Source organism: Gopherus evgoodei, chromosome 5 (assembly GCF_007399415.2).
Source record: "Gopherus evgoodei ecotype Sinaloan lineage chromosome 5, rGopEvg1_v1.p, whole genome shotgun sequence".
Taxonomy (NCBI): Eukaryota; Metazoa; Chordata; order Testudines; family Testudinidae; genus Gopherus; species Gopherus evgoodei.
The window spans coordinates 6,353,663-6,372,845 of NC_044326.1; the positions used below are offsets into that span (position 1 = coordinate 6,353,663).

General features: G+C 42.3%; 1 protein-coding gene across 4 annotated transcripts in view; it reads right to left on the reverse strand.

The window, feature by feature from the left end:
• Positions 1-19,183, reverse strand: part of ATRN (attractin) — a 381,873-nt gene that overhangs the window by 174,951 nt on the left and 187,739 nt on the right. For all 4 annotated transcript variants that reach the window (XM_030564553.1, XM_030564552.1, XM_030564551.1 and 1 more), the window contains exon 26: positions 7,136-7,214. In XM_030564553.1, coding sequence (XP_030420413.1) covers positions 7,136-7,214 — 79 coding nt within the window. The remainder of the gene's footprint in view (positions 1-7,135; positions 7,215-19,183) is intronic.

Here is a 19,183-nt window from a genome sequence, read left to right on the forward strand (position 1 = left end):
ATAAGTCATAAATCCAGTGTGTCTATTCAGTCCATGATTTTTAGTGTCCAGCAAAGAGAAGAATTTAAGCTCCCAGGCTCATCTTTTGAATGTGTTGTGCAGGTTTCCTTTAAGGACGAGGACTGATAGGTCAGATACAGAGTGATTGCTTTGTGAAAAGTGGTCACCGACAGGTACAGAGTTTTTGTTTGTTCTGACAGGGTCTCGTGCTGCTTTGAGTTGGGTGTGTTCTGGTCTGTGGGGAACTCGCTTCTGATGATGAGCCTGGAGAGTTTGGGAGGTTGTCTGAAGGGCAGAAGAGGATGTTCAGGAAAGATTTCTTTCAGGATGGGATCCCCTTCGACCACGGGTTGTAATTTAACGATATGCCTTATGGTTTCCAGTGTGGGGTGGTAGGTGACAACTAGGGATGTGCGGTCCGAAGAGGTTTTATTTCTGTATCAAAGCAGGTTCAGGGAGAGTTGATGGCATTGGTTAAAATTTCCAGAAGCACCTAAGTAACTTGGAAAAAATTGTACCCATTGTTAGTGATCGAAATAATGAGGTTTTGGCCACAATCAAGCTCACTTGATGGCTGAACATTCATGAGGAGATATGGCAAAGAGAATGGAGGAAGGCAGGTCCAGAGTACAGAGGTAGATGTGCAAGTCATGGCTAGTTGTCAAGATCGTGTCTGTGGAGAAGATCACCCAGAGATGGGAGTAGATGGAGAAGAGGAAGGGGCCAAGATAAAGCCCTGAGGAACTGCATCAAGAGAGGAACAGGAGAAGAGGACCCTGCACTGTACCTGGCTCTTGAAGATGCGATTTGAAAGACTGGAGGGAGAACCAGGAGAGGATGGAATCACGAAAGCCCAAGGATGACAAGTTCAATAATAGTATTGTTTGATTGTGTCATGGACACCCGAAGGGGTCAAAAAGAATGTGGATGAAATACTGGCCCTGAAATTTAGCAGCGAATTAGGTCACTGGAGATCCTGGTGAGAGCTGTTTCACAGTGGGGAGAGTGTGTGCGTGCTGGGGAAGTGGGGGTTGGGAGAGTGCAGAAGTCAGATTGAAGAAGATAAGGAATGGAATCTGAGGCCTGGAATTTAAGACAGAAGTTATACATGGATGTATTAACTTATAATGCCACTATCATATTTTGTGCATTATTCTCTATCACCACCTTGATACATCTTAACATGTCACTTTCCAAAAGGCATGTGATAAAAGGACAAGTGATTTCACATACCTAATAACCTACCATGTTTCATTACAGTCTAAGCCTCCTAAAAGCAGCCTGTTTCCATTTCCCTCTTTAAAATGTCAAAAATATTTAGTTATGTTGCTCACTGGAGAGAAAACAGAGTGTTGTAAAGTGTATACTTATCTTTTCTTTTCTAGCCCTATAGAACACAACAGATATGTACCTGCATGTAGAGTCCCTATTTTCACTTCAAAACATATTTCATATCATGCCAGAACTGCGTTGTTGACAAATGCTTAAAAAACTCCTTTATTTTGCTAGGAAAAAAATTACTCCACATCGTTTTCATACCCCAAAGACACCTCTTGGCTTCATGAAGCTGATGCAAGTCAGTGTAGGATTAGAGACAGACTGTCCTTGTATATTTTTAATTCTTTCTAGTTTTTTCCTATATCTTCAAATGTCTCAGAATATCTTGGAACAGATTCTGAATTTGCATTACAGTGCTCTCTCAACAGAAGGTGATGCAAAAGTATTTGGTTACAACCTGCAGTAAATGTTTTTGCTATAAATCTGCGCTGTCCTTCCTAGCTGCCTGGAGGTTAGGTACCATGGCATTACTTCTCTACAAAGGTTTCAAGCCATTTATTTTCTCTTAAATAATCAAGTTTTCAGCATGCAGCACCTGATTTGTTTGAGGTAATTGCTATGTCTTCAAAGTACGGTTCAGCTTCTGCTATATGCTTTTCATTCAAATGTGTACCTTGACCAGACAGCGATATTAGTTGGGTCTGGCCGATATTTGCATTGGAAGTAAAAATGATATACAGTCGGGTATCATCTGCATCATGCTGGTAATGAGACCAGAGCATCTTAGAATTTCATACAACATATTCATGTGCATATTAAAAAGAAAGGGGAAAAATCATCCATGTGTGACTCCACAGGTGAGCGCTCCAGAGACACAGAAGTAGCTGTCCAGTTTCTGTAAGCATCCTGAAAACAAAGACTGGGCTCACTTCAGAATTCACCTGCCAACAAGAGCTGCATCTCAGAGGAGACAGTAACATGGTCTCAGAATGAAATATTGCAGACAGGTCCCAGAGGACGAATATGGATGTCCTTCCCTTATCCAGGGGCAGGAGGTGGCCATCCACTCTCTGTCCCATGGCCTGGCCAGAACTCCAACGGTAAAGAGACTAAAATACTGGCTGTATTAGGAAGCAGCTAGAATCATCTTCCCTAAAAATGGGAGATTTTACATTGGACCATAGACTGCAAGGACTGATGGGGCCAAAGATGGTTTCTTGAATTGATCAAACTATGGCAGGTTTTCCTTTACAAAAATGGTATTGACAATCTGTCAGAAGTCCTACTCTAGATACTCCTGGGCACATTTCACTGGATACAGTAGGCATGGAACTGAATCATAGATAGTTACTTAGCTTTCAGTGCATTTAGAGTGTCCTGCCCCAGTGATGTGTCAAATACTGTAGTGTGTTTTCTGTCTTGAATTCAGTGGTGTTGTTAAAGACTGTACGAAAGTAATCCTCTGCAAGTAGTCATTCAGCTGTGAGGCAGCTGGGACTGAAAGTGATTTGCTATTTGGAAAAACGCTGCAAGATGGAATTTAGCTGCTGCAATGGAATCAGAACATAATAATGGTTAAACTGGGTCAGACCAATGGTCCATCTAGCTCAGCATCTTGTCTTCTGACAGTGGCCTGTGCCAGATGCTTCAGAGGGGATGAACAAAACGGAAATTTTGAATGATCCATCCTCATCATCCAGCCCCAACTTCTGGGAATTTAAGGTTTAGCGACACCCTGAGCATGGGGCTGCGTAAGAGAAAGGTCTTTTCTCTACTATGGCAGTAGCACAGTATATTTCTGTTAAAACTCTAACTGAATCTGAGTTTCAAGACACCATTGTGCCAGATTCCTTCTTTCCCACTTCATCTGATACATATTAGAGAATCATGGTACTCTGCAGTGGCTATGGGGAGGGGGGAGGTGTGTTTATAGCAGTGGCCAGTGTCTGATCCTACCACCTCAAAGGATTCATGCTCTGTGACCCAACGATTGGGTAATGTTTTCATAGAACTGGCTCTTCTCCCAAGAAACCAGAACAACTACCATGTTTAGAGACAAAATAGAAACATTTGAAACCAGATGTCGGACTATGTTACAGCCATTCTGAGTGAAAACCCCTTAGAAACTGCACATTCAAAGATCTAGAGATACTGAATTGATATTAATTACTTCTTTATTTTAATGGTTCGTTTTTAAAGGTAGCCCTGATATGACTGTTTCTCGAGAACCAGTAAAAAACGGTTCTTGGGGTGCTATCCCAAAGTCTAAAACTTAAAAACAAACTTTACACAACGAAGGAAACAGAATCACGGGGTGGAATGCTGTCTAAGTTCTAATTTCAGTCTGTAGACAACTGCCTCTTACTATGTAACATCTGATAAGTGACTTCACAAGGGAGTCTTGAGAGTTGTACCACAGGCTGGGTTTAAATGAGTTTCCCTAAGTTTTACAACTATTTGTTTAAAAAAAGGAAAAGTCAACGGCACAGACATATAGACCACAACAAGGACTGAGACTGATAATGTTTTATAATAAAGCCCATTTATAATGAATTCTGATTCAAAGGAACAACTCTGTATATAATTATCATAGAATATTAGGGTTGGAAGGGACCTCAGGAGATCATCTAGTCCAACCCCCTGCTCAAAGCAGGACCAATCCCCAGATTTCTACCCCAGTTCCCCAAGTGTCCCCCTCAAGGATTGAACTCACAACCTTGGGTTTAGCAGGCCAATGCTCAAACCACTGAGCTATCCCTTCCTCCTTGGGTTTAGCAGGGCCGGCTTACTCCCGTCTCTGCTTAAGTCTGCAAATAGCTCAGGGACAGTTTTGCTGGTAAAACATCTCACGCAGTTTGTTTAAAATATTTGTTTCCACCACCCTATACACTATATAGACTTAAGCTTATTGTCCTAGGGAGCCCAAAGCACCAGAAGAAAGCAGGGAAGAGCAATCTCTCGCCCCCAAACTTTTCCTGCTTTCTCCCCTCCTTCCTTCCTCTGCCTTTTGTATCATCTTTCTAAGGGCCTAACAAGCCTCTTCATTCACTCAGCCCATCAGTTAGACACAGCTCTAAAGTAATTAGGCCTGCTCTAAAGTAATTAGAGTTGCAGTGACCAGAGTGCTGGCTAAACTGCTGCTGCTGGTCACAATAATAAGGAATTTAATTCCCAATTTGTTTCAAAGAACTACAGTGCCCTGCATTTTTCTCCTAGTGTACTGTACATAATACAATTATTATACTGTATACAATAAAAACCACACTTTGACTGTTTCACTTCCCTGTATTCAGTAAAACCATAATATAGTCAAGTTATTTCTATACTCTTAATATTGATAACATACTCTTGGATCCTCAGAGGTTAGATGCTCTACTAGTTCAAATAGAGAGAGAAGAGAGGACCTTTCAGAAAAAAAAATGCTGACAAGCTGCCCATCAACCATAATCACATTTGTAAACAGAGTATAATGCGAAGATACTCCTTCACTTCCATTTGTGACTTAACAATGTCCCCATCCCCAAAGGATAACTTCACACCAGGGTCATTTTCCATTTACGCTCTCATTAAATGTCTCAGTTCCAGATGAAACATGGTATATTTCTCACCCTACATTCACTATAAACCCTGATTAACCTTTAATTCAAGAAGACAACAGGAAATTGTCCATTGAGCTCTAGCTTTCTTTCTTGCCAAGTTGAAGGGTGGAGGGGGAAAACAAGGATGATCAGTGCTAAATTTAGCTACCTTTGGACAGCAGGTAAAGTTTCAATGATTTAAATTATATTATGTAGAGTGTTAATTTGTTTGAAAATATTAAGTAACGTTATCATTAATGTTAAATATCTAGTAACAGAAACAGCATCTTATGTTTGACAGAAGAGGAAGGTGGAAAAAAATCATCATGAAGCAGGCTGTTGTATCAAATAATCAGAATGGGCATTCTCAAATCTAGCAATGCAACTTTATTTACATACTTTACTGTGAAATAAAAATAAATGTGGATCCTTGAAGATACGCAGGAAAATAAGCACTTATCCAGAACTTTAAATCTTCAAAGCACTGTAAAAATTAATCCTCAGCGCACCCGTGAGGTAATTACACATTATCCCCACATTGCAGCTGGAAACTTAAGCAGATAAATTAAATGACTGACCAAGACCAAACAGTAGAGACAAGATTAGAACTCAGAACCTCTAACAATTCTGTGCTCATTCCTTAACACCATACTATCCTCTTTCTTCCCTATCACACATTTAGCCCACGGCTTCACCTGAACAAAATTATACTTTGCACTCCTATAGCACCTCCCATTTGAGTTCAAACATGCTTTATAGATATTTATGAAGTTAGTCATAACTCCCCTGCAAAAGATAAGTATGACTATTCTTATTTAAAAGACAAGGAAACAGAAGCACAGAGAGGCTGCACATGGCCACACAGGAAGTTTATATAGTAGTTTGGAATGCAACCCAGACTAACTTGCTCCAAGTCCTGTATTTTATGTGGAGATGCATCCTTTCCGATTATAGCAGCACTCTATCATATAAGCCAAGGGTAGGCAACCTATGGCACGGGTGCCGAAAGTGGCAAGTGAGCTGATTTTCAGTGGCACTCACACTGCCCGGGTCCTGGCCACCAGTCCAGGGGGCTCTGCATTTCAATTTAATTTTAAATAAGGCTTTAAAAATGTTTAAGAAGCTTCATTTTCTTTACATACAACAATAGTTTAGTTATATATTATAGACTTATAGAAAGAGACCGTCTAAAAATGTTAAAATGTATTACTGGCACATGAAAATTTAAATTAGAGTGAATAAATGAAGATTCGGCACACCACTTCTGAAATGTTGCCGATCCCTGATATAAGCAATAAGACATGATATGGCATGTAGCATCCCACATTGTCATATCTATGGTTTGTTTTCCTAGTATTATACTTTTGGAATAACATAAGGTTGAGAGGAAATACCTATATATTGGCACTTTTAAAAATTAGAAGTAAAGAGACCTGACTGAAGGAGTAGGTCACAGGACTGGGTCTGATGATTCTACACGGCAGCCAATTAGCCAAGTTTTAGTAGACAAAGGTAGCATATTTACATGTGCAACCCAGATGGAAAAATTAGAGCACTTTACTGAAAACAGCAAAAGTTAGTATGGTGAAAAGTCATCACACATTTATCAGAGACATAAGCGTATGAAAAGTGCATTTCCAGTGTGCTGTGATATACTTTTCATATTCTGCATGAAAGAAAGGGAAGATGGGAGCCTGGCTGGGATCTCCATAAAGTGGGAGGAAGAGCAATGTTATGGTAGCCTGGGTGCCTTTTTCAAAAGTGTACCCTTAACTCTCAGCTATTCTGCCCCTCCCGCCCCCCTTAGAATTACAATATTTTCCCACAAACCACTGATGTGGCCCTATAACTTTCAAGTGAGAGTTAGAGCCATTCTGCTACAGAGGCAGTTAAACTACAATTAGCTCCTGCCTCTAACACTCCAGCAGAGGAGACGGGCTATAATAGCAAGTTTCTGATTTTCAAATTTCCAGATTGATTGAAAAAACCCAATCCTACTATACACTGTTCTTATGCTTACAAACTCTGGAGTCTGAGTTTCTGGAACACAAGATGTTCCCCTGCCATACTTAGTGCATGACTTAAACTGCAGAACCAGGATAGCAACATAGGAAGGCTTTCCATCAAAATGCTAATCAATGTATTTTATTATATATCTCTGCAAACAGAAGTCTATATGCTTAACTGAAGGTAAATACTGGATGTGTATGACTAAGTACATGTAAGAGATACACAAAAGTGGCACATTAGAGAACATTCAGTACTGTCATTTGACCTGCCTCTCTTCGTCGGGATGCCCAGCAACTTTGTTTAATCTTCCAAACCACGGCAGCCACCAGGAGCAAAGACAGGAAACAACTGCAGAGGAGAAAACACAAATACTTACTGCCCCCATTCAGAATACATCAGCATTTGAAAGCTATAACAAAATAAAGGCTAGATTAGTCCTTTGATGAAAGGCTAGTCCTCTGATGAAAAAAGCTATAGCAGTGCAAAGTGCTTTGCAAACATTAAGTCTCATTAGGTACCATGTCCACTTTACGGAAAGATAAACAGGAGACAAAAAAAGGTTGTTAAAGCAACTTGCCCCAGGTCACACAGCAAATCAAATGACAGCTGTGATTAGAATCCAGAAATTCTATTAGAGTTTAAGACAATAAGGCGGCAAAAAGTGAATCATAAGGACAATGCTACACAGCAATCTTTAGCACTATTTATTTTAAATGAAAAAAAAAAAGGAATAATTTAGTATTCAATATATACATCAGACAAAACTAATATAGGTTTTCAAGTTTCACGTGAAATATTTTAGCAAATTAAACTATGATTATTAGAATTATTTTTCAAACAAAAAGCATGTACCCCAGTGTTACATACATCATCAGACCTTACTTTCATTAGCCTATATTGAATCTCAACAAGGAGGAACAGAGAAAGATGGAAATCTACATTAACTGTTAGAGCTTGCAACAACAAACGTCTGTTTTGCATTTTTTATCTCAGATGACATCTACTTCCCAATATAGCCAGATTTCCGAAAACACTTCCTCACATTTAATCTGAGGTATTGATTTTGATTTTACTTTGGTCCACTGCAAAATCATATGAAAGTCACTTTTCTACAGTTATAAAAGAAAAATTCAAAGTACTTTTGAACTTTATTTTATAGCACCCTATTGGTCCTATGCTTAATTGTGATATATATTTCCAAGTACAGAAACAGCATGCCCCACTCTCAAACCAGGAAGACATCTAGATTAATTTCCTGCCATCAGGACAAAGAAATGCACACACATACAACTGTTGATTTATGATTTTATATCTTCCGTTTTCCCTTTCTTTCAAAAAATAATCTACTGATGTATTTAGTGAAGTGTAAGAACAGAATCTGCATTACCTGTAAATGGCATTTCTCCCATGAACAAGGTTAGATTTTGACTAGATGAATTTTTGCATACATCACACTTGAACAGGCACAAGTAAACAATGGAATAGCAACCTTTTTCAGCTCCAGAGGTTGTCCTGAGGCTGCCATTAGCTTCCCCAGCATGAATGCCACAATACTTATTGAATGAGTTGGCAAGTTTTTTCCTCCTTAACAAGTTTCCCATTCCCAAAGAACCCTGAAGGCTCTCTGCAGGGCACAGCCTCCGCTTTATCACAGAGGCCTACCCACACTAGGACGCCCTGCAGAGAAAAATAAACAGAGGAGCACCCAACCAAAAATGGTGGAACTGAGACAACATGCTGAATCTTCACTTTACCACGCTGCTTATTGTTATATCCTCTCCCCAATCCTCCAGTTATACGCTGGATGTTTAGACTACAGTCCTTGGAGTCAAATATCTTTTATCCTTCCTGTCCACAACACCTAATACAGACACTAAGTAACTAATATCCAAAGGTCTGCATGATGCCTCTCAAGACTGTGTCTAGGCCAAAGCAATGTCTATATCCTAAGTGTAGCTGCCTGCTAGGCCATCGGTCTAAAGTTCTGGTTTCAACTTTCAGTTGAAAGCAAATGGATGGCACTTGGCTTATGGAAATCAGCTACTGTCATAGATTTACTGATTTTGCCATGACTCTTGATATTGCTCAACTCCCAAGGAAAACAGAGCTAGAGTTTTAGACAGTTCAGCAGTTCTTGACTGTTAGTTCAGCAGATCTAGACTGTTGACTGTGGGGACTGGGCCAGTCCCCACAGATGGATTTTCTTTGAGATCCTAACTGATCTTTTCAGAAAATTTCTCTTGGAAATGAGGCACATAGCAAAGGATTGTCTACACTGTGTAATGCAGAGCATAACTGGGGAAGCTAACAAGAGACTCACAAGAATGTAGACAGGGTCTAGGAGATTCTGCCATTCCTTTAATTGCTCACATCTCTTAAACATTATTAATGGAACTCATATTTAAAAGCTCATTTGTCCAGTTGGAAAAAAACAAAAAAGCCCAATTGTGAATTAACTGGATGATCACTGTCATACAACAACAATGTCTAAAAGACATGAAGCATTTTTTAAGAACTATACATACTGGTTTTCAATTTTGCCCTTTTCTATATAACAGCTCCCCTTTTGTTTTCATTGCTGATGATATAGAATCATAGAATATTAGGGTTGGAAGACGCCTCAGGAGGTCATCTAGTTCAACCCCCTGCTCAAAGCAGGACCAACACCAACTAAATCATCCAAGCTGAGGCTTTAGCAAGCCTGCCCTTAAAAACCTTTAAGGATGGAGATCCCACCACCTCCCCATTAGGTAACCCATTCCAGTGCTTCACCGCCCTCCTAGTGAAATAATGTTTCCTAATATCCAATCTAGATTTCCCCCACTGCAACTTGAGACCATTGCTCCTTGTTCTGTCATCTGCCACCACTGAGAACAGCCGAACTCCATCCTCTTTGGAACCTCCCTTCAGCTAGTTGAAGGTTGCTATCAAATCCCGCCTCACTTCTCTTCTGCAGACTAAATAACACCAGTTCCCTCAGCCTCTCCCTATAATTCACATGCCCCAGCCCCCTAACCATTTTTGATGCCCTCTGCTGGACTCTGTTCAATTTGTCCTCAACCATTCTGTAGCAGGGGGACCAAAACTGGACACAGTATTACATACTGAATAGAGGGGAATAATCACTTCCCTCAATCTGTTGGCAATGTTCCTACTAATACAGCCCAATATTCCATAACCAAGCCATAACCAAGCCTTTTGAGAAAAGTATAAATAAAAATTTAAAATTAGGATTAGTTATCTGATTTTTCTAAAACATTTTAAATGCTTCACTACATTTTGCAGAGGAACAATGCTGATAAGCTCTTTGTACTGTCACAAGGAGGCAGCAAATACATGTGAAAGATATAAAGCCAACAAGGAACACACACATTCCCCTCCCACCCCCACTGCACTGCATGTTTCAGTAGCATGCCTAGAGGAGTAAAATGCAATGTTTACTTGGTACACTAAAGGATGTCATCTAATGGCAAAGCTTCAGGACCAAACTGAAAGCAAAATCTCTTGGGTTTACTCAGAGTAAAATAGTCTGAAATAGGTAACAGCATTATACTGTGATTCGGAGAGAGGTCTGCTTTCTGCCAACATCCCCATTTATTCCACCTGTTTCACAAGCAACACCACAAATACTGAACTAATGGACAGTATTCTCCAGAGTTACTAACATGTGGCAGTCATGTGTATGCGCCACAGAGTCACTGCTCCACACTTCCACACAATGCCATGATGTTCTGTATTCCACTCTCATGGTGAACTAAGACCATTCAACAATTTCAAAATGCCCTTATTTCAAGCAAAAACCAACTAACTCTCCCTGTGGGACTTACTCCAGCCTCCTTCTGGCCTTAGCTCTGTTGACTCCACTCCCTTCTATCTCTGTTCAGCCAGCACCAACCTCTTCTGTCCTGCAACACAATCTGGCCACTGCTGGTTTAGGTCTCTTTGCAGCTCCTGCCACCCTGAACAGCACCTCTTCTCCATCTTTTCTCCACCTACCTACATCTCTTAAAGAGCTGCGCAGGAGTAACTCACTCTGCAGTAAAAGCCACAGCGCATTTTGAATGCTATTGAAAAAATAAGGCTAGACTGTATGTTTAGCACTGGTACTGGACCCACCAATGCTGCCCACTTTGAGAAGGCTGAAAATAAAGATGAGCACAGTTTAAGACTAGTTCAGTTTTTCAAATTGAGGATAGCAAAAGAGAGGTAATAGCTAAATGTAAGACAATGGTAACTGAGCTACTGAAAACCACCACATTGTTTGTTGGGTTTTTTTTTAAGCCTCTATGGGGCGAACTAAGACCCATGCTCAGGACTAGATCCTACCACATTTAACCGCAAGTCTATTTTTAACTCATCTACAGCAGCGACAGAAAAAAAAATTGTCATGCTTTATATTAAGGGTGCATTTATAGTCTATAAAGGATTAATAAATGATTAATAGATGTTATAAGGCTATTACACGAGTTATGCCTGTTAGACGGTTATAGGCACATCAGCAGAAGGTGTTACAGAAGGTTATAAGTAACTTATTGACTGCTAGACTCAGTTTGATTAACCATTTAAGTGTCTATAATTTATTAACTTCTTATAATCCATAAATGTATCCTTAAAATAAATTCTGACCAAAACCTCATCTGCCTCTCCAACCCTCTCTCTGACTTTTCTGACAATTTCCTTCCACTCTTTAAATTCTTATAACTAGTAAGTTTTCATTTTTACCTGACACTGGAGAGGAAGACATTGTAAGAGGAATCCTGACAACGAGAGGCGAAAATCCAGCTGGCACATTAAGGCCCAACTACCCTACAATATTTATCAACATTAGAATGGCTAGTAAAAATGGCAATTTTAAATCTCAAAATATATTGCAGCTTTGGCTCTAATATGCCTTAGTGTGTGAAAGTCAATTTGCAATTTCTGAAAGCACTGAGATGATTACTAGAAAAACATTTCAAATTATTCTGATGAAGTCGAAACTATTTAAGTGCTATCTGAAAGTAACTTTTAATGTGTGGAGAGTTATAGGTCACATTTTAGCTGTTCCATGCATTAAAATCCAAACAAGATAGAACCAATACATAAAGCCTGAGTGGTTGACTGTATAATGATGCTAGGCTAAACAGACTGGTTAAAAAGCTTCTTTAGTAAAGCGTGCATTGACAGTGCATAGCTGGTTTGCTGAACTCCTATCTGATGCTAATAGCAAAGGAGGGAAGGACCTAATTTATAGATTAATGAACTTCCTTATTGTGGGAGACACCATAAGGGTTTAATAAACCATCATCCACTTCATCTTGAACAGTTGCCATAATAAGAGTGTTACAATCTGGTACACTCTTGAATTTTATCATTCCCAGCAAGATAACTGAATCAAAAGTACCTTTTGGGTAGGAAATTGTTTCATCTTCTTTGGCCTCACTCAGAAAACACACTGGCTCCGACAATGGTAGATAAACCTACTTACAAAGCCCCCCTAGTAAAATGAGAATGATCCTGCAATATCTAGGAAAGGTACTGTCATAAACAGATAGTTAAGAGTTAATGGAACAGAAGTACTTCATATCTCTTTTGCCTGTAAAGGGTTAACAAGATCAGTGAGCCAGGCTGTCACCTGACCAGAGGACCAATCAGGGGACACTCAGACTCAAACTCTAGGACTGGAAGGGACCTCGAGAGGTCATCGAGTCCAGTCCCCTGCCCTCACGGCAGGACCAAATACTGTCTAGACCATCCCTAATAGACATTTATCTAACCTACTCTTAAATATCTCCAGAGATGGAGATTCCACAACTTCCCTAGGCAATCTATTCCAGTGTTTAACTACCCTGACAGTTAGGAACTTTTTCCTAATGTCCAACCTAAATCTCCCTTGGATTACAGGATACTTTCAAATCTTGAGGGAGGGAAGTTGTGTGTGTGCTGTTAGTTTTTGGTTGCTGTTCACTCTGGGGGCTCAGAGGAACCAGACATGCAACCAGGTTTCTCTCTAATCTCCCTGATACAGGTTCTTATAGATCCAGAATAGTGAGTACTAGGTAAATAAAGCGAGTTAGGCTTTTGTTTGTTTTCTTTATTTGCAAATGCGTATTTGGTTGGAAGGAGTTCAAATTGGTATTTTTCTGAAAAGATTTTAATTTGTACTTGTATACTTAGGCTGGGAGGGTATTCCCAGTGTCTATAGCTGAAAGACCCTATACCTATTCTATTTTTTAAAATGTACAAAGATAATTTTTACTGTTTTTTCTTTCTTTAATTAAAAGTTTCTGTTTAAAACCTGATTGTTTTTTTATTCTGGTGTGAGACCCCAGGGGACGGGGTCTGGATCCACCAGGGAATTGGTGGGGAGAAAGGAGGGAAGAGGGAGAGAGAAGTTATTTTCTCTCTGTGTTAGGATTACTTTCTCCCTCAGAGAGAATCTGGGAGGGGGAGAAAGAAGGACAGGGGAAGATGGATTTTCCTCTCTGTTTTAAGATTCAAGGAGTTTGAATCACAGTGATCTTCCAGGGTAACCCAGGGAGGGGAAGCCTGGGAGAGGCAACAGTAGGGGAAAGGGTTCACTTTCCTCGTGTTAAGATCCAGAGGATCTGGGTCTTGGGGTTCCCCAGGCAAGGTTTGGGGGGGACCAGAGTGTACCATGCACTGGAATTTCTTGTTGGTGGCAGCGCTGCAGGTTCTAAGCTGGTAATTAAGCTTAGAGAAATTCATGCTGGTACCCCATCTTTTGGACGCTAAGGTTCAGAGTGGGGAATTATACCATGATAGGTACCAACCTTATTTATATTTAATGACTGAAATAGATTTATGAGTGGCAGCACACAGGGTAAACAGCCATGAAAAGCCTGCCACTTTATTCACAGCCTGAGCAGAATGTCCTATTGCCAGAGCTGCTGCTCTTCTACCCATGATACCAAAGAGTAGACTAGTATCCTTCCCTTATATGAGGATGAGAAATGTCCCCAGGAAAAATATCAGTCCTAGCTAAATATTTATAAAATATTATTATAAACTTCTTACTTTCATCTAGTGTTTTTCAATCTCAAATTTCTCCCAGTTCATACATGTATTGATTTTGCCACATCTGTCATTGGCAATTTCAAAATCAAGACTGAATGTTTGACTTGAAGATCTGCTCTAGGAATTATTTTGGGGAACTTTTCTGGCTTGCGTAATACAGGAGGTAAGACTAGAAAAATCACATGGTTCTTTCTAGGCTTGGAATCTGTGAAAACATGAAATGCTGCCACTTCCAGAATGGACACAACATCTGTTAGTGCACAGCAGCTCTATCCAATTGAAAGAAATGAAGATAATCAGTTGAATTCGGTGGGATTCTGGCATTTGTAATGACTACTATGAAAGAGCACCCGCGCCTAAGAGGGCCCTGCAGCCATGCCTCAGAGGGCTCTGCGTCCTAAAAAAGAGTGCCTAAGTTAGGTACCTTTTTAATTTTTACTCATCCGGGGGCGGTCTGGGTCTTCGGCGGCAGGTCCTTCCCTCGCTTCGGGTCTACGGCAGCATTTCGACAGCAGGTCCTTCAGTGCCACGGAAGACCTGGACCAAGTGAAGAACCTGCCGCCGAGTATTTGAATCAGACCCCGCACTTCTTAAAGCTGGCCCTTCTCAGTGATCACTTAGTGACCTGTCCTCTTCATTGTTTATGGCCCCTCACAAATCAGTATTTGTCTCATCTACAAACTTTATCAGTGATGATTTTATGTTTTCTTCCAGGTCATCGATAAATATGTTAAATAATATAGCATCAAGAACCGATCATTTACTAGAAACATGCCCATTTGATGATGATTCCCCATTTACAATTACATTGAGACCTATCAGTTAGCCACTTTTTAATTCATTTAAAATGTACCATATTAAATTTTATATTGTTTAGTTTTTTAAATCAAAATGTCACGTAGGGCCAAGTCAAATGCCTTAGAGAAGTCAGCACTATTCACTTTATCAATCAAACTTGTAATCTCTTTAAAAAAAGGTATTAAGTTAGACATGATCTATTTTCTATAAACCCATGTTCATCTGCATAAATTACCCTCCTTTAGCTCTTTATTGACACCCATATCAGCTGTTTCATTATCTTGCTCAGGATCAATGTCAGGCTGACAGGCCTATAATAACCTAGATTACCCTATTTGCCTCTTTAAAAAGATTGGCATATTATTAGCTTTCTTCCAGTCTTCTGGAACTTGCCCAGTGCTCCTACAGCTGCCTTTACTTGCCTTCTAAATCAGGTTGGTTTTTTTATCCAGCACACCCTTCTCTTTCAATTGTGGCTTTTAGGGCAACCCGTAAGGTGTTCTTAAATGAGTTCCAATTATCATTCATGTTTTTCTGATTGAATTCTTCCTACTAGTTGATTTGGCTCATAACTGGTTTCCAGTTTGGTGGAATTGGCCCCATTAAAGCCCCAAGTGTATATACATGTATTACTACTCTGGACTTTATTCTGCTTACACACTATAAATGTGGTCAAGTCATGATCACTTGACCTGAATTGCCATTAATTTTTAGTTCTGTGATCAGCTTCTCTTTATCTGTTAGGATAAATTTTAATATAAACAGAATTCCCTGGTGTTAGCTGTAACACTTTTTGAATTTGGAATCCGTCATCAATGATGTTTAAAAATTCCAAGGATGTTTTAGTATTGGCAGCATGAAACCTCCAGCTTATGACGGCACCCAGGCAACAATTTTCCTACACATTGTAGATAGGTGCTGGTCTCAGCTCACCCATTACATATTTTTTCTTTATCGGATTCACTCTTCAAAAGGAAGAGTTTGAAGGAGATATTTCAAGGAGGATAGTAAGGTATTTTGCAGAACCTTACAAGAAATAATTTCCACGCCTGAGGGACAACATAGGAGAAAGCATGAAGACGCTTGTTAACTTTTCAAACAAGGGGAAGGGGGTGATGGAGGCTTGCATTATGGGCTGATCAGAGATAGGAATCTCAACAGCATATGAGAAATGATAGGTAGGGTAGAGACGCTGCGGTGGGCCTTCCATGGGAAGATAAATAGTTTGTGTTTGATGTGATGGAGAATGGGTACCAATGGAGGGATGTAAAGAGGGATGTGATGCGGTCAGTGATGAGCCAGGAAAGTTTAACTTTGCAGCAGGATTCTGAATGGGTAGCTATGGGGTAACATTGCTTTTGTCAAACCAGAGAAGAGGATGTTAAAGTAGTTGAAACACGACGTGAGCAGAGGTTGGGAAAGAGTTTCAGCTGTGTGGATGGAGAGGAAAGGCTGTTATCTTAGAAATATTATGCAGCAAGAATAGAAAGATTTGGAGATAGCCTGCAAGGAGTTACCTGTTCTGTAACTGGCATTCTTTGAGATGCGTTGCTCATGTCTATTCCACAGTAGGTGTGCACACTTGCCACATGCACCGGTGCCGGAAGTTTTACCCTTAGCAATACCCGTACTGGGAGAGCACCGTGGCAACCCCTGGAGTGGTGCCTGTATATCATGTTATAAGGGGAACCACTCGCTCCCCCCACCCTCGGTTCCTTCTTGCCGGACAACTCTGACAGAGGGGAAGGAGGGCAGGATGTGGAAAAGACATGAGCAACACATCTTGAAAAAAGACAGTTATGGAACAAGTAACTGTACTTTCTTCTTTGAGTGATTGCTCATGTGTATTCCACAGTAGGTGATTCCAAGCAATATCTGTTGGAGGTGGGTAGGAGTTCACAATAGACCAGGACGGAGTACTGCCTTGTCAAATCCAGCGTCATCCCTAGACTTGGCGATGATCACGTAATGGGAAATAAATGTGGTCCAAGTGGCCGCCTTACAAATGTCTTGGATACGGACATGGGCTACGTAGGCAACTGATGAGGCCTGAGCCCTCGTAGAGTGTGCCCTAATGATCAGTGGCAGGGAAACCCCTGCCAGATCATAACATGTGTGTATGCATGAGGTGATCCAGCAGGAAAGACGCTGGGTGGAGATAGGTTGCCCCTTCGCTGGCCCTGTTGCTCCCTGTGGTTCACCGACTCTATTACAAGCGAGTTAGGTACCGGTGGGAATAGAGGTATTTGTGGTCCTTGGCTGGCACAAAATACTTCCTCTCAGTCTTCTTGGAGATTGGTGCCAAGGAGGCAGGAGTTTGCCACAGGGTGTTAGAAATGTTGGCCACACCCTGGTGCAAGCGCAGAGCCATGCAGCCTGGTGCTGAAGGAGACAACACATTTAACAGTGAATTGGATGGGCCCTCCATCTCCTCAGCCTGCAGCTGAAGATTAGATGCCACCTGCTTTAGCAGGTCTTGGTGAGCCTTGAAGTCCTCCTGTGGGACTTAAGGTGGAGGCACCGTTATGGTGTCATCCGGTGCTGGGGAGAGGGTCCGCACGGAGCCGATGGCCTCAGTCGCTATCGAGGGGTCGAGCCCCAGATCAGAGTCAAGGTGAGGATCCGCTGACTCGTGGCCTGCCGACCTGTCTCGCAGGCGGCCTGACGAGGCTGATGGAGCCTGAGATGCTCCGGCAACCTAGTGGCCACTATCTGGGCAGGCATCGGCGGCTACGGGGCCCATTGGCACCACTGCCCTTGCCAATGACTCTGCTGGGAGCCCGGTGGCGCTATCTGTCCTGGTTGAGTAGTGTGGACCGAGGATGGGTGGCTGGGTGTCAAGGCTGAGGACACCATTGAGTGCTCTGTCTCGTGAGAGCAGTAGGAGCGGCGGTGCCTGTGACGCTGTCTCCCTTGGAACCTGGACCTCGTCGTCGAGGAACAGTATCCGTCCAAAGTGCTGCTTCGTTACCCGTGACAGCATCGGGAAGTCCGGTGCCCCTGCGCTGAGGCATCACGGGGGCAGTCTCGAGTGCGATGTCGAGGCAAACAGGAAGCGGAATGGAACGAAAACGTCTATCCCATCGAGAGCGGCAGAGAAGGGGAGTATCCCCGGTGCCTAGGCTCGCTGCCAGGCGGTGTCAGAGGTTCCCAAGACTCCTGTCTGGGAGGCAGCCCGGATAGCCTGGCTGGTGTCGAGGGCAAGTGTGAGCTACAGAAAGACGGTCGCTGTGCACCGAGCTGTGTGGAGAGCAGTCCTCGGAGTGGGAACTGTGTCCCGTTGGGGAGGCTTGATGGGCACCCAAAGGAGGCTTGCCGTGGGACCGGGGGCCCATCCCCTGCTGCATGCCCGTGACCAGCAGGCTCATGATGTCTCTCGCAGCCAGCATTGCGTCAATGGGATCCATATCTGTGGGGATGCGTGCACGGATGGTACCGGGCTGCTCCGCTCAGCCTGAGTCAGAGGCCTTGAGCCTGGGGAGGACCGAGGACTGCCTAACATGGAACCAGTCTCCCCTCTATCCTTGTTTCAGCGCCACTGCAAAGTAGGGCCCTTCCCTTGTTTCTTGGAGGGAGAGTGGTGCCGGCTGGTCAAGGGGGCCTTGCTACACACCGACGACGTGGTGGCAGGTGCAGAGTCCGTTCAGCATGCTGGAGTTGGGGCCAGCGCCAGGTCCATCAGGAGTCTCAAAGTCTAATGTCTCTCTCTTTCTTAGTCCTTGGCTTGAATGACCTACAGATCTTACAGCGGTCGTTAATGTGAGTCTCACCCAGGCAGCGGAGACACTCAGTGTGCGGGTCACTCCTAAGCATAAAACATATTTCCACTACTTGCATCTGAGGAAGTGGGTATTCACCCACGAAAGCTCATGCTCCAAAACGTCTGTTAGTCTATAAGGTGCCACAGGATTCTTTGAAGCATAGAACAGCGACAGGAGTCGCACGACTTGAAGCCTGGGACACGGGGCATGCCCTGAGCCCAGTCTAACAACTGAAGTAACAATCCACGAATGGTACTACTAAGGTTGAGAAGAAAAACTGCAGCAGAGCTGGAGCACAAAGTTCCGACTACCTTCACTGGTGGCAAGAAGGAACTGAAGTTGGAGGGAGAGCATGGCTTCCCTTATAGCGAGATATATAGGCACCACTCCAGAGGTCACTGTGGTGCTCCCCCAGTACAGGTACTGCTAAGGGAAAAACTTCTGGCACCGGTGCACACGGCGAGCATGCACACCTACTGTGGAACAGACATGAGCAATCACTCGAAGAAGAATGTGAGGATCTAAAGTGGGGTCCATGTTGAAGATGATGCCAAAGGTAATAAGACTGAGTGACAAGGAGGTATATCACGTTGATCAGAGTGACTCAAAAAGGAAACGGTGTATGTAGAGATTAAGAGCTCTCTTTTGGCTAGCTGACCTGAAGCTGATAGCTGGGCATTTGGAAGGTGGGGGTCTGAAAGGCAGGCAGAGATTTTAGTTTAGACAGGAAATTGTTCTGGT